This window comes from Uranotaenia lowii, chromosome 2 (assembly GCF_029784155.1).
Source record: "Uranotaenia lowii strain MFRU-FL chromosome 2, ASM2978415v1, whole genome shotgun sequence".
Classification (NCBI taxonomy): Eukaryota; Metazoa; Arthropoda; class Insecta; order Diptera; family Culicidae; genus Uranotaenia; species Uranotaenia lowii.
The window spans coordinates 58,483,691-58,509,905 of record NC_073692.1 but is presented as its reverse complement, the minus strand read 5'-3'; the positions used below and the strand labels follow the sequence as shown (position 1 = coordinate 58,509,905).

The 26,215-nt window shown below is 34.0% G+C and overlaps 1 protein-coding gene across 1 annotated transcript in view; it reads right to left on the bottom strand.

Moving 5' to 3' along the window:
• The window catches only part of LOC129741431 (uncharacterized), an 81,136-nt gene extending 74,683 nt beyond the window's left edge, over nt 1-6,453 (bottom strand). The window contains exon 1 of the mRNA XM_055733154.1: nt 2,969-6,453. Within this exon, the coding sequence (XP_055589129.1) occupies nt 2,969-6,453 (3,485 nt within the window). The remainder of the gene's footprint in view (nt 1-2,968) is intronic.
• Between the last annotated feature and the right edge of the window lie 19,762 nt (nt 6,454-26,215).

Sequence of the window (26,215 nt, the reverse complement as noted above, 5' to 3'; positions counted from 1 at the left end):
TTTGTTTTGATTTCATCATAGTGCGATTCTGTTACGGTGGATCTGATTTTATACAAATAAATGCAAATTCTGCTTATAATATTGTGAAAACTAATCTAGGGTGTGAAAAAGTTCTGAAGTGTATTAGTTTATGTGTGTTCAAATGCTGCATCATATCCTTTATGTCCCGTTAGCTGCTGCATATTTGAGATCAGCTGATGAGCATGATGTGAACTGCGATGACTGCGACCTTGCAGTAGGGATACGGTTACCAGTGAGAAGAATTTGAACAAATTCTTTAAATGATGAAACTAATTTCTGCTTGTTTCACTGTTTTAGGCTGCGCTGATGTTTACTGCCGTTGTTTTGTTGCTGCTGGATCGTCGGTTTCTTACAACCCTTGTAGTGCTGAGAGATCAACTGCGGTGGTGTTCTGCGATGCAACCGACGTGTGATGTAATTCGATGACGTGCGGTGAAAATACCAGAGTGACCTGTTAGGATGAAGAGCGCTTTTTAAACCGTCGAAGTGCAAACATGAAAGGAACTTGCCTGGCGCGGAGGCCACTAGGCCTCCGCTGATTCCTCCGTCGCCTGGAGTCCTTCCTCGCTGATGATTTTGACGGTTTCCAATCTGGTCCAGTGTGCTTGGTTTTAAGCTGCGATCGACAATGCTGGCCAAGCCTGTCGATTACTGCTATGCCTGGACGAGAAGGTTGATGGTACCTATCAACCTTGCTAGGTGATATGCGCTCTGCATCTTAGGGGGAATAATTCTGCCCGAAAACGTGCACTAAATTGTGCTGGCGCTTAACGCCGCTGTTAGTCCCATTTGGACACAAATTCAATTTGAACGTGCACAATGCTGTGCTGGCGCTTAACGCCTCTGTTAGTGAAACCTTATGTTTCATTCTGACATAGTTACTGACTGACAATACATCTGACGGAATACTTCTGACTTAAACTACATGCAGCATGCTCAGGTTTTTTATATCGGACATAAAATTGTATATTCTTAAGAATTGAAATAGAAACCCAAATCTGACAAAATTTAACTCTGTTATTCTTTCTCTGATGTGACATCGTTGTCACGAATTGGTAAGATGCATATCTTCGAAATGCCTCTTTGGTAACTTCCAGATTGCGTTCGAACAGTTACAACTCTGACATTACCATCTGACCCAGGGTGAATTTCTGACACTCTTCCGATTGCCCACTGTAATGGCGGTAAATTGTCCTCTTTAAGAACTACCATCGTTCCGACCTTGATGTTATCTCGCTGTTTTGACCATTTCGTTCTGTTATGCAGATCAGACAAGTATTGAGTTGACCATCTTTTCCAAATTTGTTGGGCTGTTTTTTCCATTCTGTGCAATACATTTAAACGATTGTCTGGTACATCTTCCCAGTTCTGTTCTGGGGGAGCAGTGAGCGATTTTTGAACCAAAAAATGACCAGGAGTAAGCACTTCGAAATCGTTTGGATCGTTACTACACGGAGTGAGCGGACGTGAATTTAGAACTGCCTCAATTTGTACAACGACAGTCTGCAGTTCTTCTAGACCCAACGTGCGTGTACCAATAGTGCGCTTCAAAAGTGATTTGAACGACTTCACTGCTGACTCCCAAAGTCCACCAAAATTGGGTGATCGAGCTGGGATAAACTTAAATTCTATCCCCTGGTTTGCTGAGTGCTTTACAACCGATTCTTGGAAACTATTCTCGCTGAATAACTTGGAAAGCTCGTCGAGTTTCCGTTTGGCTCCAACAAAATTTCTGCCGTTATCACACATAATCAAACTTGGCGTGCTTCTTCGGCCACAAAACCGTTTGAAAGTGGCAAGAAACCCATCTGTTGACAAATCTGACGCAACTTCAAGATGCACAGCTTTCGTAACCAGACACACATCAATGGCTACAAATACCTTAACCGGGCGACATCGACGTTGGGGGTAAGTGACAAGGAATGGGCCGCAGTAATCTACTCCCACACGTTGAAATACTGGGTTTTGAGTCACTCTTTCCGGGGTTAAATCAGCCATAAGCTGCTCTTGAATCTTGGGTCTAGCACGAAAACAACGTACGCAATTATGGATTATTGACCGAGCCAAACTACCTGCATGAATTGGCCAAAACTTCTGACGAACTGTTGCAATCAAAAGCTGCTGTCCAGCGTGAAACAACTTCTGATGGTAATACAACATGACTGATCTAGTAAGCGGATGTTTATAGTCCAAGATAAACGGATGTTTTCTAGTTTCAGAGATTGCTGCATTCTCTAATCGACCACCGACACAAATTATTCCATTCATCATGCGTGGATTGAGAGACAGCAACTTTGAACTGACTGAAATCTGACGGTTATTCGACAAATCTGCATATTCTTTCGGAAAACTTTCTTTTTGGGACAATCTGACTAAGCACTGAAGGGCTTCTTCTAACTCTGATGCTGACAAATATCCGACTTTTCTGTTACTGTTGTTACACTTTTGCGCATTGAAACGAAATCGCAAAAAGTACGCGGTCAACCGAATTGAATCTACAAGTGAGGCTCTCAATTCAAATATCTCATTGGTTGTCAAAGAATCAGTGACGGCAGTGACAGCTCCTCTCTCTTCGAGCAAGGAACTGGGTATTTCTGGGCAAACTTGTTGAAGTTGAGGCCAATGCGATTCCTCCAGTCGTAACCAATTGGGACCATGAAACCAAAGAGACTGATACTGTAACTGAGCGGGGGTCATTCCTCGCGATATGATATCCGCTGGGTTTTCTGTGCCTGCGACATGACTCCACACGCCCGACCGTGTAATGTGCTGGATTTCAGACTCACGATTTGCCACAAAATTAGTCCATCTCGACGGTGAAGACGCAAGCCAACATTTAACTATCATCGAATCTGTCCAGAAAAAAGATTTGAAAGAAGACAGCTCCGTGCCTTTCACGAGCTTCTCAAACAGGTGAGCAAGCAGTAATGCAGACGATAGCTCTAACCTTGGAATTGACTGACGTTTCTTCTTTTTCTGGAGATTCTCTAGAGGGGCAACTCGTGATTTTGAGGTCATCAAGTGAACAACAGTTTCTCCCGATCCTGACACAGTTCTGACATAAATACAGGCCCCATAGGCCTTCTCTGACGCATCACAAAATCCATGAATTTGTAATGAACTGACTGTTTTACTGACACCCACCCATCGTGGTACTGACACATTATCTAACCCAATCAAATTTCTTCTGTATTCATCCCAAGCGCTTTTCAAATCTTCGGTAAGTTCGTCATCCCATCCACATTGTAGTTTCCAAAGTTCTTGAACGAAAATTTTTGCCTGAATAATCACAGGACCGACTAATCCCAATGGATCAAATAACTTGGAAACATCTGACAAAATTGACCTTTTCGTAATGGGTGCTGAACTCTTCCAACTTGGGGTACTAAACCGAAAAACATCTGACTCTGGTTCCCATAACAATCCCAAAGTTTTCACCGTCGAGCTTGATGAATCAAGCTCCAAAACCGAACGTTCATCTCGAAGATTTTCAGGGATTTCTAAGAGTATTTCTGAGCTGTTCGAAACGTATTTTCGCAAGGACATACCTGCTGAGTCCATTAATTCTGACATTTCTTTGACTAACTGAACACCTTCTTCGATACTGTCAACTCCAGCAAGCATATCATCGACGTAGAAACAACGACCCAAAATCTTCGTCGCTAAGGGATGAGTTTTAGAACCCTGATCGGCTAGGACTTGCAAACACTTTGTTGCCAAGTAAGGCGCTGACGCTGTTCCGTAGGTTACTGTTAACAACTCGTAAGTGCGAAGGGGTTGATCGGTGGAGTCTCGCCAAAGAATTCTCTGTAATTTTTGGTCTGATTTCTGAATTTGGATCATACGGTACATTTTGGCAATATCTGCCACAATCGCAAACTGACACAATCTGAATCGCAAAACAATATCGATCAGCTCATCTTGTACAACCGGGCCAACCATAAGCGCATCATTCAAAGAGACTCCTGTCGACGACTTACAGGAAGCGTCGAAAACCACCCGTAACTTTGTCGTGGTACTTTCGGGCTTAAGAACTGCGTGATGCGGCAAATAGTAGCAAACTTCATTTAACTGACTTGAGCTGTCGATAACTTCTGACATATGACCAAGACTCTGATACTCATGAATAAATTCAGAATACAACCTTTTCAATTCAGAATCCATTGATAATCGTTTCTCCAAACTCAAAAACCGTTTCGTGGCGATAAGTTTAGAATCTCCAATCCGATTCAAAAAACCTTCTTTTTTGGGCAACGTTACAACAAATCTTCCTGACTCATCTCTGACAGTAGTATTCTTAAAAATCTCTTCACAAGCTGACTCTTCAATCGACTGAATGCTGCGAACATGACATGTTTCGAGCTCCCAAAAACGTGTAAGCTGATCTTGTATGTCACCGACTGAACAGACATAAACTTCTGACTGAGAAACTGAATTTTGATTATTGGGCAATCTACCAGACACAATCCATCCGAAAACTGTATTCTGTAATGTGGGTCCGTTCTCTAACGGCTTCATTCTTCCATCTGACAGTAAATCCATATAAAATTCGGCTCCAATTATAACATCAATTGGACCAGACTCATAAAACCCAGGATCTGCTAAACAGGCCGAACTCGGCAGCGTAAGAATCGAAGGATCAAAAGCAGCAGTAGGCAGATCAACTGTCAACCTTGGCAGTACAAAAAATTGCATCCATTCTTTAAACTGTGAAATTCTGGGGGATCTGGAACCAACTTCTGCAGAAACTAACTTCGTAGAAACCATTTGAGAAGAGCCGATGCCTTGCACCGACAAAAACGTTGGAGTTTCATGGAACTTAAGCCGTCGAGAGAATTCACGTGTCATCAAACAATGCTGAGAACACGAATCTAGCAGCGCACGTGCCAGAAGTGTATTTCCAAAACGATCCTTGATTCGGATCATCGCCGTGGACAGTAAAATATTACGAGACGGTGTAAACGGAAGTGCTACGTAATTCTGACTTGTGGTGGCTTGTGCGTTGTCTAGATTTGTGTTTGTGTTGTGTGAGTGGGTTTGTGCATGCTGTGTAGTGGTGTGCGCATGCTGTATTGGTCTTGAGTTGTGTTGTTGCTGTTGATTCATTGGCTGCGGTTGCGGTTGAAACGGTATTTGCTGCACCGAACGCGTTTGACTCTGCTGTCGGTATTGTGCCGAAAACTGCGACTGTGGAACGGAGGATCTGGAATGTAACATACTGTGGTGCTTCTGCTGACAATGATGGCAAGAACCTCGTTCACAATTTCGGTAGAAGTGGCCTGGCATCAAACAATTCCGACACAACTTGTTGCGAATGGCAGCATCCATTCGCTCGGGAACCTTCATCCGTTGAAATTTGCCACACTGGAACGGTGAGTGCCATGGATCTGCACAGAACGGACAACGTGAAACTGATCTGATGGTTGTATTACAAACTGCTGATCTCGTCTGACGGGCTTCGGATGGTGGATTTCTTGCAGAGGTGATTGATTGGAGAACAGAGCAATTACCTTGCAGGAACAGTAGCAGCTCTTCGTACGTTGGGACCTCCTTAGACCCGTAATGCGTCTCCCATTGGCGCAATGTTGCAGAATCTAGCCTAGAACACAACATGTAGACTAATATTGTGCTCCAAGACTCCGTTGGCTCTCCGATTTTCTGCAACATCATCAAGTTTTTCTCGAACTCGCTGATGAGGAAGTTCAGACCGTCGTAATTCTCCTTTTTAAGCGGTTCGAGGGCGAAAAGAGCGTCGAGATGAGCCTTCACAATCAGCTTCTTATTTTCATAGCGAACTTGTAAAGTTTTCCAGGCGACATCGTAGTTTGCCTCTGAAAGCTCTATGTTGTTGATTTCCTTCAGTGCATCACCCTGTAGAGAGGAACGTAGGTATGTAAACTTATCCATAGCCGTCAGATGCTCGTTGTCATGGATAAGGCTTCGGAAGGAATCCCGGAATGTAATCCACTCTCTTATTTTTCCACTGAAGGACGGCAAACGTATCTCTGGTAGCTTTACTCTCGAAGTATTTCCTGACGCAGACTGACTCTGACTGTTGCTGGTTGTGTTCACACCTAAGGCATCCTTATCACCTTGGAGTCTAAGGAGGTCACCTCGGATGGCGAAGTATCGGTCATCGAATTGTTGTAGAACCTTGTCGTTTTCCTCTTCACGTTGCTTGGCAATTTCTCCTTTGACTTCACTGTCAGCATCTTTCTGCTCTTTCTCATCCGCTTCATCCAGCAAAAGTTCAATTTTGCTCCGTATTTCAAAAAACTCACTGTACACAGTATCAATCACATGCAATCTCGAACTTAATTGACACCGATCACTATCAATCTGATAGGTTTGGATGAATCTATCCGTACCATCAAAAATAACATATAACTGCCGTTCACGTTTTAGCAAAGCCTTCAGCGTACTTTTAGACATTGCTACACTTTTAAATATCTGACACTGCACCAAATATGTTACACTTCAATATTAATTCACTGACCGATAAATCAACTCGACGTTCCACAGTACCGCGACGAAACCGACAACTGGCAACCCTATTGACAGCAGCGAGGGGGAGGCAACCAATAAAAAACAGCAAAGTGAAAATGTAGCGGCAGAATCCGAGACCAAATTACAGCGTACAAGGCTCACACCACATGCAACAAACCAAGACTTACTCACATGCAAAATCTTTATTATTTCTCTCAGGTAGGCCACATGCATCAAGCCACCAATCGTACACTTTACCGTTCTCGTAATAAACCAAAAAAACTTTCAGTTCCTCCTGGATCTGCTTCCAAAAAACTGCTCCCAGCTGATTGATTGCAATTTTCAATTGCACCGAAATCTGCGATGGCGTCGCGGCGTCGTCTCAGCAATAGCGATGGCGAATCCTGCGTCCAAAATGGTTCAGCTAGCAGGCAGGAACAATAGCTCGAACAGCTTCACTATTCCGCGGTCCACGGGGCTTCCACAAATGTCCTGAATCCGGCTCGAAGGACCAAAATGTTCGGGGGAATCGTTCACCCAATCACGTTACCGGTTCGGACACTTGTCGGGGAATTCGCGGATCGTTATATTGAAACACTTTACTTTCGACTTGATTAATTCGCGGCGGTTTATTGCGAGATGGCTTACTGTCGACGGTGGTTTATGCTAAACTGTGCTGCTGCTGGCTGCTTCAGTCAGCTGTTTCGGTAGTCACATACTACCACACATACGCGACGGCATGACTGTCAAGCCGTGCGATGTTTTTTATCGCTGGGGGTGTTCAAGCATTTTGAATGTCGATATGTTTTCCTTCCTTTTCTAACAGTCCTCCTTCGATACAAAAACAACATATTTGACTTTTAATCACTTTACCATTGTTTTCGAGTAATTGTACTATTCCAGATCCAACCGAAACATAGTATCAACTTTGTAGAATCTATGGAAGTGTAATTCAGGGAAAAAGGTCGCATTTGAAAATAACTTCTTTGTGTATTTAGCCATCCATTGTGTTAATTGTTATATTAGGGATGAATAACACGATAGTGTTAAAATCCCAGACAAATAGACAAACAAACAAAACCGTCAATAGTTATGTAACACTGACTGATTTGCAGCTTTCATAGATCGTCAGCTACCTCAAGTGCTAGACATCAATTTTTTTTTTCAATTTTTTCTCTTTGTTTATCTCCGGAACATCCTGGCAAGACTTTTCAACGAAAAATTTCTTGCTGGAAGCCTACCAAGTGCCCGTTAAACAGTTCGTTTTGATGTCCTTTACGTAATTTTTCAAAATATCATCTCGCTAGCGGTTCCAATATTTTGCACACGATTTGACCATCGTGTTTTGTTTATTGTTGCTGAGGTAAGTTTTTTTTTTCTTGCAGAAATGAAGTCAGGCGTGTTTATTAGTCAGCTAGATGAACTAGTAAAAAACTTTTTTTTTGTCACTTCCCCAATCGAAATTTTTAATTTGCACTTGATAAAACCTCTAATATACCCTATCTTCATGGAATAAATCATAAATAGTGAAAATAAGAACGAATTAGCACACTTTTAGATCCTCAAGGACTCCTTGAACGATTGATCATATAGTTGATTTCCTGCTATTTTTGAGTCTCCCGCTGGAACTTTCCTGAAGTTTTCGTGACCCTGCCCAAAAAATTTATTCAATGAACTTCTGTATTGGACGATATCTCAAAAACGGGGGCTGAACATTCGGCCGAGGCCGATAGGCCGAAAGATGTTTGGCCGAATGGGTTAAAAGGCCGACGGATGTTCGGCCGAATAGGACAATGGCCGAATGGGACATCAGGCTAGGCTAAGGGTCCGGCGCCGATTGACCGACGCATAGGGCTGAGATAAAAGATCTCCACTGTTGGCGATCCGGACCCAGCGTCTTCACATGCTGCCAGCCAAGGTTTTCGTCAACTGTGCGGATTTCAGCGGCTAGACTTCGCCGCCACGAGCTTTTGGGCCTGCCTCTTCTTCGATGCCCATCTGGATTCCAATCAAGCACCTCTCTGCAAATCTCGTTTTCATCTCTTCGCAACGTGTTTCCAATCCATCTCCACTTACGTTCCCGAATCTCGATTTCTAGCGCCTTTTGATGACACCGGCGATGAAGTTTAACGTTTGAGATCCAGTTGCCAGGCCACCAAGCGCGGATGATGTTCCGCAGGCAGCGATTCACAAAAACTTGCAGTTTTCGCGTCGTCACCGCATATGTGCACCAAGTTTCACACCCGTACAGCATTACGGATTTGACGTTTGAGTTGAAGATTCGAATCTTAGTTCGTAGAGAGATCTGGCGTAAGCGCCAGATGTTTCGGAGACTCGCAAACGCAAACCGGGCTTTTCTGATCCGGGTTTCGATGTCCTTCTTGATACCACCATCAGGCGTAATCTGGCTACCAAGATACTGGAAGCACTCCACTTTCTCAACCTGTTGTCCAGTTACCACGAAATTGGAACGATTTTCTGTGTTGATTTCCATCGACTTGGTCTTTCCGACATTGATTTTAACACCTGCTGCCTCATCACCTGAGACCTGCTGCCTGGGACATCAGGCCGAAGGTTATTTGGCCGAATGGATGTTAGGCCAAATGGTCAACAGCGTATGGTTCCTGACGTCTCTGCGTTCCCTGCTCCACATTGGGCCTGGCCAATTTATGTTTTCTATTATTTTGATGTTTTTATGTTAATATAGTGGAAAACATGAACAAAGACATAAGAATAATAACAACCTTTTATTATTCTCCGGGATCAGACATAAGTTCTGGCTGTGGAAGTACGATTAGGATTAGTGATCAGACTCAGAGAAAATAACGCCTGAAATAAAGAAAGGATCTAACCAACAATTTTTAGATAAGAACCGTCTACTCTATTATATTTTGAAATGACGATAAAAATTTTCCATTAATGGCCTGGGTAAAAATCGAAAAATCTTTTCATCCATCCAGTATTCTCATGTTTGCTCAGAGGAAATATCAACACATTCAAGTGTAATCTATTCACTTCAAAAATTTAAAATCAACTTCAATTGCATTAAACGATCACCCTGCTGAGCTGGAAGCTGACTGGTCAATCCCTGCCAAGAGGTAAGAAACAAAAACATCAAAGCGAAAGCTGTTAGAATGTTGATTGAGTTGATCCTGGATTTGAGCAGGATAATTAAACGACCGAAACCCTTTTCTCTTTTCTAGCAGCATGATGGTAAACCGGAAACCTCACTCGTGCTTTGAGCAGGTTTTTTTTATAAGTTTTCTGCTACCCACAGCCCAGATCCCGGTCTTTTTAACCAATCGACAAACTCGGCACATTAAATAGCATCACCGAGCAAATATAGACGCTTTTTCTTCCACCATCAGTCAAAGGTAGTAACTTCTCGAAGTGAGGCAGGTAAACTTGATTTGCCATTTTCCAACCGGGTGGTGGTGGTGAAAAAAGCCGAACAACTTTCTCGGGAGGGTTAGGTATAATTCAAACGTTTATGGTTAGAAAGTGCTGAGCCAATTTTTCGAAAAACATCAGCGCCTCCCCCCGGAAGATTCCAAGGGGGAGCGGGTTTTCCGGCAATCAAAACCGCAGCATCCGGGACCCGAGCTTCAAGCACCGAGTCTCGAGGAAAAATCTCATTCCGGCACCTTTGCCAAAAACCAGAACAGAATAGCAGCCGGATACCGAATGAGCGAGCGAGTGAGCGGCGGAACAGGAATTTGATAAAGAGATTTTTACGAAAACTAAATAAACATTAATGATGTTAAATTCCACAGCGATAGAAAGGTGGAAGTCAAATGTGAAAAACCTGATTTAGAGTTGCTCTACATGAATGAGTGAATGGCATGACATGGTGGCATGGAGCAAAGTGCATGTAAGCCGGATTTCATTTTATATTATCACAAAACTATATTTGAATAAAAACTTCGATGAAAATTGATCGATAATGAATAAAGTTGTGAATGCAAAAGAATGCATACTTGTTGACTCTTCCTTGCGAAAATAATAGGAACAAAATTCTAAGAAGGAAAGGACGTAGCCGTAAATAACACGATTTTTTTTTTTCAAAATTATACAAATTTTGGGTGCTATAATCCCGTCGGCTAGGACTCATGAGGATAATTACACTGAGCAACATTTTTGATGACATTTTCTGGAAACAACTTAGCTTTTGGCTTGTTTTGTACAAGCAAACTACTGAACGACTTCATATAAATTGAGATAGTCAGGGGAAGGAATTGTGTGCTTGAAAATATCTGCTACCTTTCCCCTTCCTTTTGCCGTATAAAACTCCTGACCCGGAAGCTGCTTGTAGTCGGCATTGACGTAGGTTTCGTCGTCCATTACCACGCAGTCAAACTTCGTCCACATCGTCGTGTACAGCCTTCGGGATTGCGCTTTGGCCGTCGTATTTTGTTTATCATCGCTATTTGGAGTCACTACCATCTTGTAAGTCGATAGTCCGGCTCGTTTTTCGGCTCGATGCACGGTTTTAGACGATACACCCAGCTTATTTGCGGCATCTCGGAGAGAGAGATTAGGGTTTCGCTTGAAACTACCGGCAATTCTTTTTGTCGTCTCAGCGGCTTCCGGTTTTCGATTTCCCCCCGATCCAGACTTCCTGGCTGTCGACAAACATTTCCCAAACACTTTAATTACATTTGTAACGGTTGATTTGGCAACTTTTAGCGATTTTGCCAGCTTTGCGTGCGAGTAGCTCGGATTTTCGCGATGCGCGAGCAATATTTTGATACGCTTTCTTCCTTGGACGGCATTTTGACAACTGAAGAGTGAATTCCAAAATCAAAATAGGAGCAACATTCTACACACACACACACACCTTCAAAATAAGGGGTGTTCAGGTTTTTTTAATGCAAAATTGAAAGAAATACGTCAAGTTGATATTGACCAAATTTTGGCCGATCACCCTTGATATTTTAAATTTTATCTTACTTCAGATTTCAAAATGAAGATTCAATTCATTGAGATTTTCAAGTCTCGTGTTTTTTTCTTCAGTTTCATGGTTTTTCGGAGTTTTAAGAACACGAGATCTTTTTACATCGAGTTTAAAGATATCAAATTGAAATACACATTTCGAATTGAGTCTTTAATAAAACTATTTTATTTGTAATTTGTTTCTCAATCTTGATTTGAAATTATGATATTGATAAGAGAAACTGAAATAAAATCTCTGGTCTTGAATTTTTATATCCTTATTTTAGAGATAAGATAAAGGATATGCAGAAATTAAATCAAATTTAAGAAATAATAAAATAAAATAATAGTTTTATTCGGCAACACTGAAGATAATTAAAATAAACTATATATCTATAACAATATTTGTGATTTTGGCTACACAAAGCGAATCAAATAAACAAAGTCACTCATTGATCTATTCTTGTGAGACGTGTCTGAGTGGATATCTGAATTGAGATTCATAAGAATCGTAAAATCACGACAATGGCGTGGTTTGTCGAATAAGGACAGAGAGCGCAGATTGTCAAGCCTGCTGCTACGAAAAAAATATTTCTGATTCGGCCTCCGGTAGAAAGCCGATTGGCAAAGGGAGCACAGATTTTAAAAATTGTTGCCATGACCAATTTGTTTCCGATTCGACCACTGGAAAAAGACGGAATTGGCTTTGGAAGCCCAGATTTTTAAGGCAGCTTCTGCTGGTTATTTGCTATGATTTGGCCTTCCGGTGGAAAAACACGGAATTGGCTTTGGAAGCTCAGATTTTTAAGGCCGCTTCTGCTGATTATTTGCTTTGATTTGGCCTTCCGGTGGAAAAAGACGGAATGGCTTTGAAAGCGCAGATTTTTAAGGCTGCTGCTGCTGATTGTTTGTTTTGGTTTGGTTTTCCGGTGAAAAAAACGGAAATGGCTAAAGAAGATTTTTAAGGCTGCCGCTACTGATAGTTATGATTTGGCCTTCCTGTGGAAAAGACGGAATGGCTTTAGAAGCGCAGATTTTTAGGACCTTTGCGGCTGATTGTTCGCTTTGATTCGGCCATCCGGTGGAAAAAGACGGAATTGGCTTAGAAAGTGCAGATTTTCATGACTCCTGTTGCTGATTGATTGTTATGGTTTTGCTTTCCGATGGAAAAAGATGGCATGGCTTTGGAAGCGCAGATTTTCAGGCAGCTTTGTTGGCAGTTGTTTACTTTGATTTGGCCTTCCGGTGGATAAAGACGGAATTGGGTTAGGAAGTGCAGATTTTTAAGGCTGATGTTGCTGATTGTTTACTTTGATTTACCCTTCCGGTGGAAAAAAAAGTAATTGGCTTTGGAAGCGCAGATTTTTTTTTCTGCTCATAAAAATTTATACAAAAAACGGCTTCCCATGTATGATATGTTTTAGAAATTACTTTAAAAAATGTAATTTTTTGTCAATTAAGTAATCCTACTTTAAAACTTTCAAACATTTTAAGGACTTATTGCTCTTCAATTGTTTTTTTCCTAATCATATTTACATCTCTTTAATGCAAATTTTGCCCATGATGCCAGAACAAATTTTAATCAAACAACATTCGAGCTTAGAAAACAAAAAGTAATTTTACGATTTTCTTATAAATATTCAACGATTGGGTAATTCATTTTGTATATTTCAAAGTCGATATGCAAGCTGTTCTGAGAGGTAAAGCTTTAACTACCGAAACGAAAGACAACATAAATAAGGTTAAGGATGACTAATTTAATAAAGTCAATCACGATTACAATAACCATTTTAAAAAATAGAATGCCAGTGCGTTTTGCTATTGCCTTCCTTTCCGAATTGCAGCCCTTTCATGGGTCCCGGTCTCGCTTAAATGAAGGATCATTAGCGAAAACACGGTGTATCACCATTACCCCCGAATTTGTCAGAAAAATAAGGTAAAAGGGTTCTTGGACTGGGGAATTTTACCTTTTCCCTGGCAGAGCACCCATCTTGTCAGCTGTTGAAGTGCGGGGTGGAAGGAAGGCACTCGATGCTCTTACACATTTTTGAACATTTACAGAAGCAAACACCGAGCGACTATTTTGTGAAAGAGAATTTTAGTTTTAATTTATTTACGGCGGAAAATACGGCGGATCTATTAGATGTGGTTCCCGGTATCCGGTGGAAGCTTATTTAATTTCACTCAGCTCGGTATACAGACACACAAAGTGGATCCTTTCTATTCCTTTCTTGGCAAAGTTTCAAAAGAGTTTTCTTCCACAACCCTGGTGGAGATGCGTTTCACGTTGATGAAAACGGTGAACCGTTTCGTTTCAATGAACGTTGTATGATTATCTCTGAATAATATGTACGATTATAGTTTCCTTTCATGAGACACATTCAAAAACATCCAATTTGTAATTGTCTGTCTACAAACGATTCAGCTTTTGACATAAGGCTTGAATGTCGTATGTAGCTAAAAAAGATGTTTCCAATAATCTTTTAGCAATAAAGACTTTGAAAAACATATTTTCTTAAATCACCTAGAGAAACGAAGAAAGGAGAAAAATATAAAAAATTCGTACATGGATTGTGATTAAGATGTGCTGTTGATACAATCGTTCCTGAATGTTATGCTGGCTAAAAATAAGTTTCAAAAAATTTGCAGGTATAACAAAATCCAAAATCCGACCTACTTCATTCTTGTCATTTTGGTCATTTTTGTCAAGTTTAACATTTTTGTAAATTTGATCATTTTTGTCAATTTTGTCATTTTTGTCATTTTTGTTATTTTTATCATTTTGTCATTTTTGTCATTTTTGTCATTTTTGTCAGTTTTGTCATTTTTGTCATTTTTGTCATTTTTGTCATTTTTGTCATTTTCGTCATTTTTGTCATTTTTGTCATTTTTGTCATTTTTGTCATTTTTGTCATTTTTGTCATTTTTGTCATTTTTGTCATTTTTGTCATTTTTGTCATTTTTGTCATTTTTGTCATTTTTGTCATTTTTGTCATTTTTGTCATTTTTGTCATTTTTGTCATTTTTGTCATTTTTGTCATTTTTGTCATTTTTGTCATTTTTGTCATTTTTGTCATTTTTGTCATTTTTATCATTTTTGTCAATTTTGTCATTTTTTGTCATTTTTGTCATTTTTGTCATTTTTGTCATTTTTGTCATTTTTGTCATTTTTGTCATTTTTGTCATTTTTGTCATTTTTGTCATTTTTGTCATTTTTGTCATTTTTGTCATTTTTGTCATTTTTGTCATTTTTGTCATTTTTGTCATTTTTGTCATTTTTGTCATTTTTGTCATTTTTGTCATTTTTGTCATTTTTGTCATTTTTGTCATTTTTGTCATTTTTGTCATTTTTGTCATTTTTGTCATTTTTGTCATTTTTGTCATTTTTGTCATTTTTGTCATTTTTGTCATTTTTGTCATTTTTGTCATTTTTGTCATTTTTGTCATTTTTGTCATTTTTGTCATTTTTGTCATTTTTGTCATTTTTGTCATTTTTGTCATTTTTGTCATTTTTGTCATTTTTGTCATTTTTGTCATTTTTGTCATTTTTGTCATTTTTGTCATTTTTGTCATTTTTGTCATTTTTGTCATTTTTGTCATTTTTGTCATTTTTGTCATTTTTGTCATTTTTGTCATTTTTGTCATTTTTGTCATTTTTGTCATTTTTGTCATTTTTGTCATTTTTGTCATTTTTGTCATTTTTGTCATTTTTGTCATTTTTGTCATTTTTGTCATTTTTGTCATTTTTGTCATTTTTGTCTTTTTTGTCTTTTTTGTCATTTTTGTCATTTTTTTCATTTTTGTCATTTTTGTCATTTTTGTCATTTTTGTCATTTTTGTCATTTTTGCCATTTTTGTCAATTTTGTCATTTTTGTCATTTTTGTCATTTTTGTCATTTTTGTCATTTTTGTCATTTTTGTCATTTTTGTCATTTTTGTCATTTTTGTCATTTTTGTCATTTTTGTCATTTTTGTCATTTTTGTCATTTTTGTCATTTTTGTCATTTTTGTCATTTTTGTCATTTTTGTCATTTTTGTCAATTTTGTCATTTTTGTCATTTTTGTCATTTTTGTCATTTTTGTCATTTTTGTCATTTTTGTCATTTTTGTCATTTTTGTCATTTTTGTCATTTTTGTCATTTTTGTCATTTTTGTCATTTTTGTCATTTTTGTCATTTTTGTCATTTTTGTCATTTTTGTCATTTTTGTCATTTTTGTCATTTTTGTCATTTTTGTCATTTTTGTCATTTTTAACATTTTTGTCATTTTTGTCATTTTTGTCATTTTTGTCATTTTTGTCATTTTTGTCATTTTTGTCATTTTTGTCATTTTTGTCATTTTTGTGATTTTTGTCATTTTTGTCATTTTTGTCATTTTTGTTATTTTTGCCATTTTTGTCATTTTTGCCATTTTTGCCATTTTTGTCATTTTTGTCATTTTTGTCATTTTTGTCATTTTTGTGATTTTTGTCATTTTTGTGATTTTTGTGATTTTTGTGATTTTTGTGATTTTTGTGATTTTTGTGATTTTTGTGATTTTTGTGATTTTTGTGATTTTTGTGATTTTTGTGATTTTTGTGATTTTTGTGATTTTTGTGATTTTTGTGATTTTTGTGATTTTTGTGTTTTTTGTGATTTTTGTCATTTTTGTCATTTTTGTCATTTTTGTCATTTTTGTCATTTTTGTCATTTTTGTCATTTTTGTCATTTTTGTCATTTTTGTCATTTTTGTCATTTTTGTCATTTTTGTTATTTTTGCCATTTTTGCCATTTTTGCCATTTTTGCCATTTTTGTCATTTTTGTCATTTTTGTCATTTTTGTCATTTTTGTCATTTTTGTCATTTTTGTCATTTTTGTCATTTTTGTCATTTTTGTGATTTTTGTCATTTTTGTGATTTTTGTGATTTTTGTGATTTTTGTGATTTTTGTGATTTTTGTGATTTTTGTGATTTTTGTCATTTTTGTGATTTTTGTGATTTTGTGATTTTTGTGATTTTTGTCATTTTTGTGATTTTTGTCATTTTTGTGATTTTTGTCATTTTTGTCTTTTTTGTCATTTTTATGATTTTTGTGATTTTTGTCATTTTTGTCATTTTTGTCATTTTTGTCATTTTCGTCATTTTTGTCATTTTTGTCATTTTTGTCATTTTTGTCATTTTTGTCATTTTTGTCATTTTTGTCATTTTTGTAATTTTTGTAATTTTTGTAATTTTTGTAATTTTTGTCATTTTTGTCATTTTTGTGATTTTTGTCATTTTTATCATTTTTGTCATTTTTGTCATTTTTGTCATTTTTGTCATTTTTGTCATTTTTGTCATTTTTGTCATTTTTGTCATTTTTGTCATTTTTGTCATTTTTGTCATTTTTGTCATTTTTGTCATTTTTGTCATTTTTGTCATTTTTGTCATTTTTGTCATTTTTGTCATTTTTGTCATTTTTGTCATTTTTGTCATTTTTGTCATTTTTGTCATTTTTGTCATTTTTGTCATTTTTGTCATTTTTGTCATTTTTGTCATTTTTGTCATTTTTGTCATTTTTGTCATTTTTGTCATTTTTGTCATTTTTGTCATTTTTGTCATTTTTGTCATTTTTGTCATTTTTGTCATTTTTGTCATTTTTGTCATTTTTGTCATTTTTGTCATTTTTGTCATTTTTGTCATTTTTGTCATTTTTGTCATTTTTGTCATTTTTGTCATTTTTGTCATTTTTGTCATTTTTGTCATTTTTGTCATTTTTGTCATTTTTGTCATTTTTGTCATTTTTGTCATTTTTGTCATTTTTGTCATTTTTGTCATTTTTGTCATTTTTGTCATTTTTGTCATTTTTGTCATTTTTGTCATTTTTGTCATTTTTGTCATTTTTGTCATTTTTGTCATTTTTGTCATTTTTGTCATTTTTGTCATTTTTGTCATTTTTGTGATTTTTGTGATTTTTGTCATATTTGTCATTTTTGTTATTTTTGCCATTTTTGCCATTTTTGTCATTTTTGCCATTTTTGGCATTTTTGTCATTTTTGTCATTTTTATGATTTTTGTCATTTTTGTGATTTTTGTGATTTTTGTGATTTTTGTGATTTTTGTGATTTTTGTGATTTTTGTGATTTTTGTGATTTTTGTGATTTTTGTGATTTTTGTGATTTTTGTGATTTTTGTGATTTTTGTCATTTTTGTGATTTTTCTCATTTTTGTGATTTTTGTCATTTTTGTCGTTTTTGTCATTTTTATGATTTTTGTGATTTTTGTCATTTTTGTGATTTTTGTCATTTTTGTCATTTTTGTCATTTTTGTCATTTTTGTAATTTTTGTCATTTTTGTCATTTTCGTCATTTTTGTCATTTTTGTAATTTTTGTCATTTTTGTAATTTTTGTAATTTTTGTAATTTTTGTCATTTTTGTGATTTTTGTCATTTTTGTCATTTTTATCATTTTTGTCATTTTTGTCATTTTTGTCATTTTTGTCATTTTTGTCATTTTTGTCATTTTTGTCATTTTTGTCATTTTTGTCATTTTTGTCATTTTTGTCATTTTTGTCATTTTTGTCATTTTTGTCATTTTTGTCATTTTTGTCATTTTTGTCATTTTTGTCATTTTTGTCATTTTTGTCATTTTTGTCATTTTTGTCATTTTTGTCATTTTTGTCATTTTTGTCATTTTTGTCATTTTTGTCATTTTTGTCATTTTTGTCATTTTTGTCATTTTTGTCATTTTTGTCATTTTTGTCATTTTTGTGATTTTTGTCATTTTTGTCATTTTTGTCATTTTTGTCATTTTTGTCATTTTTGTCATTTTTGTCATTTTTGTCATTTTTGTCATTTTTGTCATTTTTGTCATTTTTGTCATTTTTGTCATTTTTGTCATTTTTGTCATTTTTGTCATTTTTGTCATTTTTGTCATTTTTGTCATTTTTGTCATTTTTGTCATTTTTGTCATTTTTGTCATTTTTGTCATTTTTGTCATTTTTGTCATTTTTGTCATTTTTGTCATTTTTGTCATTTTTGTCATTTTTGTCATTTTTGTCATTTTTGTCATTTTTGTCATTTTTGTCATTTTTGTCATTTTTGTCATTTTTGTCATTTTTGTCATTTTTGTCATTTTTGTCATTTTTGTCATTTTTGTCATTTTTGTCATTTTTGTCATTTTTGTCATTTTTGTCATTTTTGTCATTTTTGTCATTTTTGTCATTTTTGTCATTTTTGTCATTTTTGTCATTTTTGTCATTTTTGTCATTTTTGTCATTTTTGTCATTTTTGTCATTTTTATCATTTTTGTCATTTTTGTCATTTTTGTCATTTTTGTCATTTTTGTCATTTTTGTCATTTTTGTCATTTTTGTCATTTTTGTCATTTTTGTCATTTTTGTCATTTTTGTCATTTTTGTCATTTTTGTCATTTTTGTCATTTTTGTCATTTTTGTCATTTTTGTCATTTTTGTCATTTTTGTAATTTTTTTCCAGTTTTGTCATTTTGTTTGTCTTATTTGTCTTTCTTGACCTTTTTTGTCATTTTTATCATCTTCATCATTATTGTGTTTTTTGATGTTTTCAGAATTGAATTCAAATTTTAACTTTGAATTCTTGCTTTTCTTCCTGTGTTGAACTTCTTAACCACTAGTAGCTCTTCTCAACTTCTGATATTTAGAAATACATGTATAGTTTGATGATTTATTCAAAACGTACATTCTGTTATTCTTTTAAGACCTTAATAAAAGTTTGTTTTGTTTATCTGGATTGTTTGTTAGAGAAATGTGAAGTAGTAGATATTTCAATTTTCACTAAAACTTGAAACGCTTTTTTAGTATTTTGTAGAATTTTGATTAAATATGTATATTTGTTGAGATCAGTGGATCTCGTTTTAAATTTTCTTTTTTTAAATTTATTTTTAGACTCATAGAAAATTCCCTAAATAAATTGCCAGAACGTTGTCAGAAATGCCACTAGTGGTTTGCTTCCTAATATTATCCTAGCACGAAATAATATAGCCGGGCTCCAGTTTGCCTCAGAAATTCTTTATCTCAGGATCCACCCACGAAACCGTAGTTTGTATCAGCTAAAAAATATGTTTTCTGAAAGGAAAAAACTAAATCGCAACACGCTCTCGACGCTGTGGAATTTGCCAGCTTCGGGTTTGCTGATGGGCACCAAAAAAACCCACCCGAGCTGAGCTGTTCCACATGTTGTAAGTTGAAGTGTTATTTTATTTTGAATTTTATTGCGAGATTTTTGAACCCTTTCCCCGACCTTAGCTCATACAGAATGTAAATGTTTGAAATTTCTCAGTTCCCCATATCATGAATGTCAGAAGCACATCGCACATCTCTTTGGCGCTGCCTGGCTGCCTGGGTCGTCGGAAAGTCTTTTAGCTTATTTAGTTTCGATAGTAAACGGGAGGAAACCTTTTTCCACATATTTGGCTTGGCCCTGCCCCCTTCAGGGAAGGATTTTTATATTTTAAAGAAAAGCAAATAAATTACACATAAACATCCGCGCCATCAGAGCCACTGCTTGTCGGAGGATAGAAATTTCCACAGCGGCATGTAGAAGAAGTTCACCCCCGACCCCTCCCATTTTTTATGGAAAGGAAAAATAGACAGCAAAACATGTCCAGCGGAAACGGAACCTGGAGAGTTGGTTTTGTTTACTTTTTATTCCTACACGCTTTTTTTTCCTCTAGCGGGGGTTGGAACGATGAGAAGATTTGTGCAAATAATGCTCTCATATTATACACAAATGAGAAGCTTGTTTGGCTTTTCTTTTCAAAGGCCAGATTGTACGGCTGTTGTGGGTGTTGTTTATTTTATTTTTATTCGGCCTTTTATAAGTGCGAGTCCTTTGAAAGTGGTCATTTTGGCAAACCGAAAAATTACTGCGAAAAAATCAAAAGAATTCAAAGGAATTCCCCAACGAAGTAGAATAAACAAACGCGTTCCAGCAAATGGACGTTTCACATTGTTTAATGAGAATTCTGTACAATTGTGAGCTAGCAATGTTAAAAAACCATAACTGGTATTCAGTTACCTACATCCTTCTAAGGTTCGTATGAGAAAAGACCTTCGCTAAGTATTCACAAGGGCAAACAAAAAAATAAGTTAATGAATTTGAAAACTTATCATTTATTTTATTGAAAATCAATCAAAAAAACACCAAAGAATAAACATTCTATGACATCGATAATCAAAACATTCATTTGATCTTTAAGAAAAGTGATATGTTTTCGTCCATTCACAATTTCCACCGAAGTCCATCAAAGTTTAACATCAATTGGATTCTGCGGAGTGTTAAAAGAGAAAAAAACACGAGAAACCATCAAAGACCATGTTTATAAAATGCGGTAAGCTGCTTAGCGAGTTTTCCCATTCCGTTCCCCTCCGAGGAATCAAAATCTCAAGTGGCATTGATCTGCGATTATGTTTCCATCATTCAACCGCCAGATACTTCAAGATAATAATAATGGACCGGGCAATTGTTAAAGAACATTCAATCCTACTTGAATGGAGTGGATTCCGATTTTTTTTTTCTGAAGTCCACATTTGCTGTACCACTTTCTCATTCCTTCCACTAATGTTTGATTTCATAATGGACATTTAAACGATACTTTTCAACCGTCTCGTCGTCCTCGCCCACTTGCCATATCCGGTGGATCAAATAAATGACAAACCGCGACGGGGTGCCCGACTGTTTTCAATCCGGTCATAAATTTGAATAATGAACTCATAAATGGTCCCTTTTGCGTGTTGTCGATCATTAATGGAATACACACTCAGACAGAGAGCTGCACTTATTATCTCAAACAGTTCCGCAAAGTGTACCCAACTAGGCTGTTTTGCATCTGAATAGAACGACAAGCGGCGGTCAACGAGATATTTTGCCCAAACAAGCTTTATGAATGAGTTCAGCGAAATCTGAATTCAACGATGAATAAACTGCTACGAGAGCAATTTTCTGTTGTTTTTATAATTATCGGAAAACTGGGATAAAAACTAATGTTAGAACTTTCTAATAAGCAATCCGAAAAATATCGAAATTTCTCAAAAGGGCTAAGAAAAGTTAGATGAAATGTGATAAAACATAAAATAGTTTTTAACAAAACAGCTGTAAAAGTAAAACAGTAGTTTATGAAGTTTAGTTGAAAATTTTCTCCATTTAGAATAAAAGCATTTAAAAATTTATCTTCCAAACAAAAAAAGAAACTATGTGCTGTTCTTATGATTTTCTTTTTTTTAACTACTGGTTCATCACACTTCGAAAATTAGAGTATACAGATTTGATTATACTAGCCAAGATTTCCAGAGTTTTTCCCAGGCGAGCAGGACCAGGAAAATACAAGCAATTTAATCTTCAAATCCAGCTATCTGTTTCAAAAGTTTCAACTGGAAATAAAGACAATATCCGGGCAAATTTGGTCAAAACCACGGAATTATTCAATAAAAATCAAGCACCCTCAATGAATTATTGAAAAATGACAAAAATACAAAAATTAAAAAAAATGACAAAAATGACAAAAATGACAAAAATGACAAAAATGACAAAAATGAAAAAAATTACAAAAATGGCAAAAATGACAAAAATTACAAAAATGACAAAAATGACAAAAATTACAAAAATTACAAAAATTACAAAATTGACAAATGACAAAAATGACAAAAATGATAAAAATGGCAAAAACGACAAAAATGACAAAAATGACAAAAATGACAAAAATGACAAAAATGACAAAAATGACAAAAATGACAAAAATGACAAAAATGACAAAAATGACAAAAATGACAAAAATGACAAAAATGACAAAAATGACAAAAATGACAAAAATGACCAAAATGACAAAAATGACAAAAATGACAAAAATGAAAAAAATGACAAAAATGACAAAAATGACAAAAATGACAAAAATGACAAAAATGACAAAAATGACAAAAATGACAAAAATGACAAAAATGACAAAAATGACAAAAATGACAAAAATGGCAAAAATGACAAAAATGACAAAAATGACAAAAATGACAAAAATGACAAAAAATGACAAAAATGACAAAAATGACAAAAATGACAAAAATGACAAAAATGACAAAAATGACAAAAATTACAAAAATTACAAAAATGACAAAAATGACAAAAATGACAAAAATGACAAAAATGACAAAAATGACAAAAATGACAAAAATGACAAAAATGACAAAAATGACAAAAATGACAAAAGTGAAAAAAATGACAAAAATGACAAAAATGACAAAATTGACAAAAATGACAAAAATGACAAAAATGACAAAAATGACAAAAATGACAAAAATGACAAAAATGACAAAAATGACAAAAATGACAAAAATGTCAAAAATGTCAAAAATGACAAAAATGACAAAAATGACAAAAATGACAAAAATGACAAAAATGACAAAAATGACAAAATGACAAAAATGACAAAATGACAAAAATGACAAAATGACAAAAATAACAAAAATGACAAAAATGACAAAAATGACAAAAATGACAAAAATGACAAAAATGACAAAAATGACAAAAATGACAAAAATGACAAAAATGACAAAAATGACAAAAATGACAAAAATGACAAAAATGACAAAAATGACAACAATGACAACAATGACAAAAATGACAAAAATGACAAAAATGACAAAAATGACAAAAATGACAAAAATGACAAAAATGACAAAAATGACAAAAATGACAAAAATGACAAAAATGACAAAAATGACAAAAATGACAAAACTGACAAAACTGACAAAAATGACAAAAATGACAAAATTGACAAAAATGACAAAAATGACAAAAATGACAAAAATGACAAAAATGACAAAAATGACAAAAATGACAAAAATGACAAAAATGACAAAAATGACAAAAATGACAAAAATGACAAAAATGACAAAAATGACAAAAATGACAAAAATGACAAAAATGACAAAAATGACAAAAATGACAAAAATGACAAAAATGACAAAAATGACAAAAATGACAAAAATGACAAAAATGACAAAAATGACAAAAATGACAAAAATGACAAAAATGACAAAAATGACAAAAATGACAAAAATGACAAAAATGACAAAAATGACAAAAATGACAAAAATGACAAAAATGACAAAATGACAAAAATGACAAAATGACAAAAATGACAAAATGACAAAAATAACAAAAATGACAAAAATGACAAAAATGACAAAAATGACAAAAATGACAAAAATGACAAAAATGACAAAAATGACAAAAATGACAAAAATGACAAAAATGACAAAAATGACAACAATGACAACAATGACAACAATGACAAAAATGACAAAAATGACAAAAATGACAAAAATGACAAAAATGACAAAAATGACAAAAATGACAAAAATGACAAAAATGACAAAAATGACAAAAATGACAAAAATGACAAAAATGACAAAAATGACAAAAATGACAAAAATGACAAAAATGACAAAAATGACAAAAATGACAAAAATGACAAAAATGACAAAAATGACAAAAATGACAAAAATGACAAAAATGACAAAAATGACAAAAATGACAAAAATGACAAAAATGACAAAAATGACAAAAATGACAAAAATGACAAAAATGACAAAAATGACAAAAATGACAAAAATGACAAAAATGACAAAAATGACAAAAATGACAAAAATGACAAAAATAACAAAAATGACAAAAATGACAAAAATGACAAAAATGACAAAAATGACAAAAATGACAAAAATGACAAAAATGTCAAAAATGACAAAAATGACAAAAATGACAAAAATGACAAAAATGACAAAAATGACAAAAATGACAAAAATGACAAAAATGACAAAAATGACAAAAATGACAAAAATGACAAAAATGACAAAAATGACAAAAATGACAAAAATGACAAAAATGACAAAAATGACAAAAATGACAAAAATGACAAAAATGACAAAAATGACAAAAATGACAAAAATGACAAAAATGACAAAAATGACAAAAATGACAAAAATGACAAAAATGACAAAAATGACACGAATGACAAAAATCACAAAAATGACAAAAATCACAAAAATGACAAAAATGACAAAAATGACAAAAATGACAAAAATGACAAAAATGACAAAAATGACAAAAATGACAAAAATGACAAAAATGACAAAAATGACAAAAATGACAAAAATGACAAAAATGACAAAAATGACAAAAATGACAAAAATGACAAAAATGACAAAAATGACAAAAATGACAAAAATGACAAAAATGACAAAAATGACAAAAATGACAAAAATGACAAAAATGACAAAAATGACAAAAATGACAGAAAATTTAAAAAAATGACAAAAATGACAAAAATGACAAAAATGACAAAAATGGCAAAAATGACAAAAATGACAAAAATGACAAAAATGACAAAAATGACAAAAATGACAAAAATGACAAAAATGACAAAAATGACAAAAATGACAAAAATGACAAAAATGACAAAAATGACAAAAATGACAAAAATGACAAAAATGACAAAAATGACAAAAATGACAAAAATGACAAAAATGACAAAAATGACAAAAATGACAAAAATGACAAAAATGACAAAAATGACAAAAATGACAAAAATGACAAAAATGACAAAAATGACAAAAATGACAAAAATGACAAAAATGACAAAAATGACAAAAATGACAAAAATGACAAAAATGACAAAAATGACAAAAATGACAAAAATGACAAAAATGACAAAAATGACAAAATGACAAAAATGACAAAAATGACAAAAATTACAAAAATGACAAAAATGACAAAAATGACAAAAATGACAAAAATGACAAAAATCACAAAAATGACAAAAATGACAAAAATGACAAAAATGACAAAAAATGACAAAAATAACAAAAATGACAAAAATGACAAAAATGACAAAAATGACAAAAAATGACAAAAATGACAAAAATGACAAAAATCTCAAAAATGACAAAAATGACAAGAATGACAAAAATCACAAAAATCACAAAAATGACAAAAATGACAAAAATGACAAAAATGACAAAAATGACAAAAATGACAAAAATGACAAAAATGACAAAAATGACAAAAATGACAAAAATGACAAAAATGACAAAAATGACAAAAATGACAAAAATGACAAAAATGACAAAAATGACAAAAATGACAAAAATGACAAAAATGACAAAAATGACAAAAATGACAAAAATGACAAAAATGACAAAAATGACAAAAATGACAAAAATGACAAAAATGACAAAAATGACAAAAATGACAAAAATGACAAAAATGACAAAAATGACAAAAATGACAAAAATGACAAAAATGACAAAAATGACAAAAATGACAAAAATGACAAAAATGACAAAAATGACAAAAATGACAAAAATGACAAAAATGACAAAAATGACAAAAATGACAAAAATGACAAAAATGACAAAAATGACAAAAATGACAAAAATGACAAAAATGACAAAAATGACAAAAATGACAAAAATGACAAAAATGACAAAAATGACAAAAATGACAAAAATGACAAAAATGACAAAAATGACAAAAATGACAAAAATGACAAAAATGACAAAAATGACAAAAATGACAAAAATGACAAAAATGACAAAAATGACAAAAATGACAAAAATGACAAAAATGACAAAAATGACAAAAATGACAAAAATGACAAAAATGACAAAAATGACAAAAATGACAAAAATGACAAAAATGACAAAAATGACAAAAATGACAAAAATGACAAAAATGACAAAAATGACAAAAATGACAAAAATGACAAAAATGACAAAAATGACAAAAATGACAA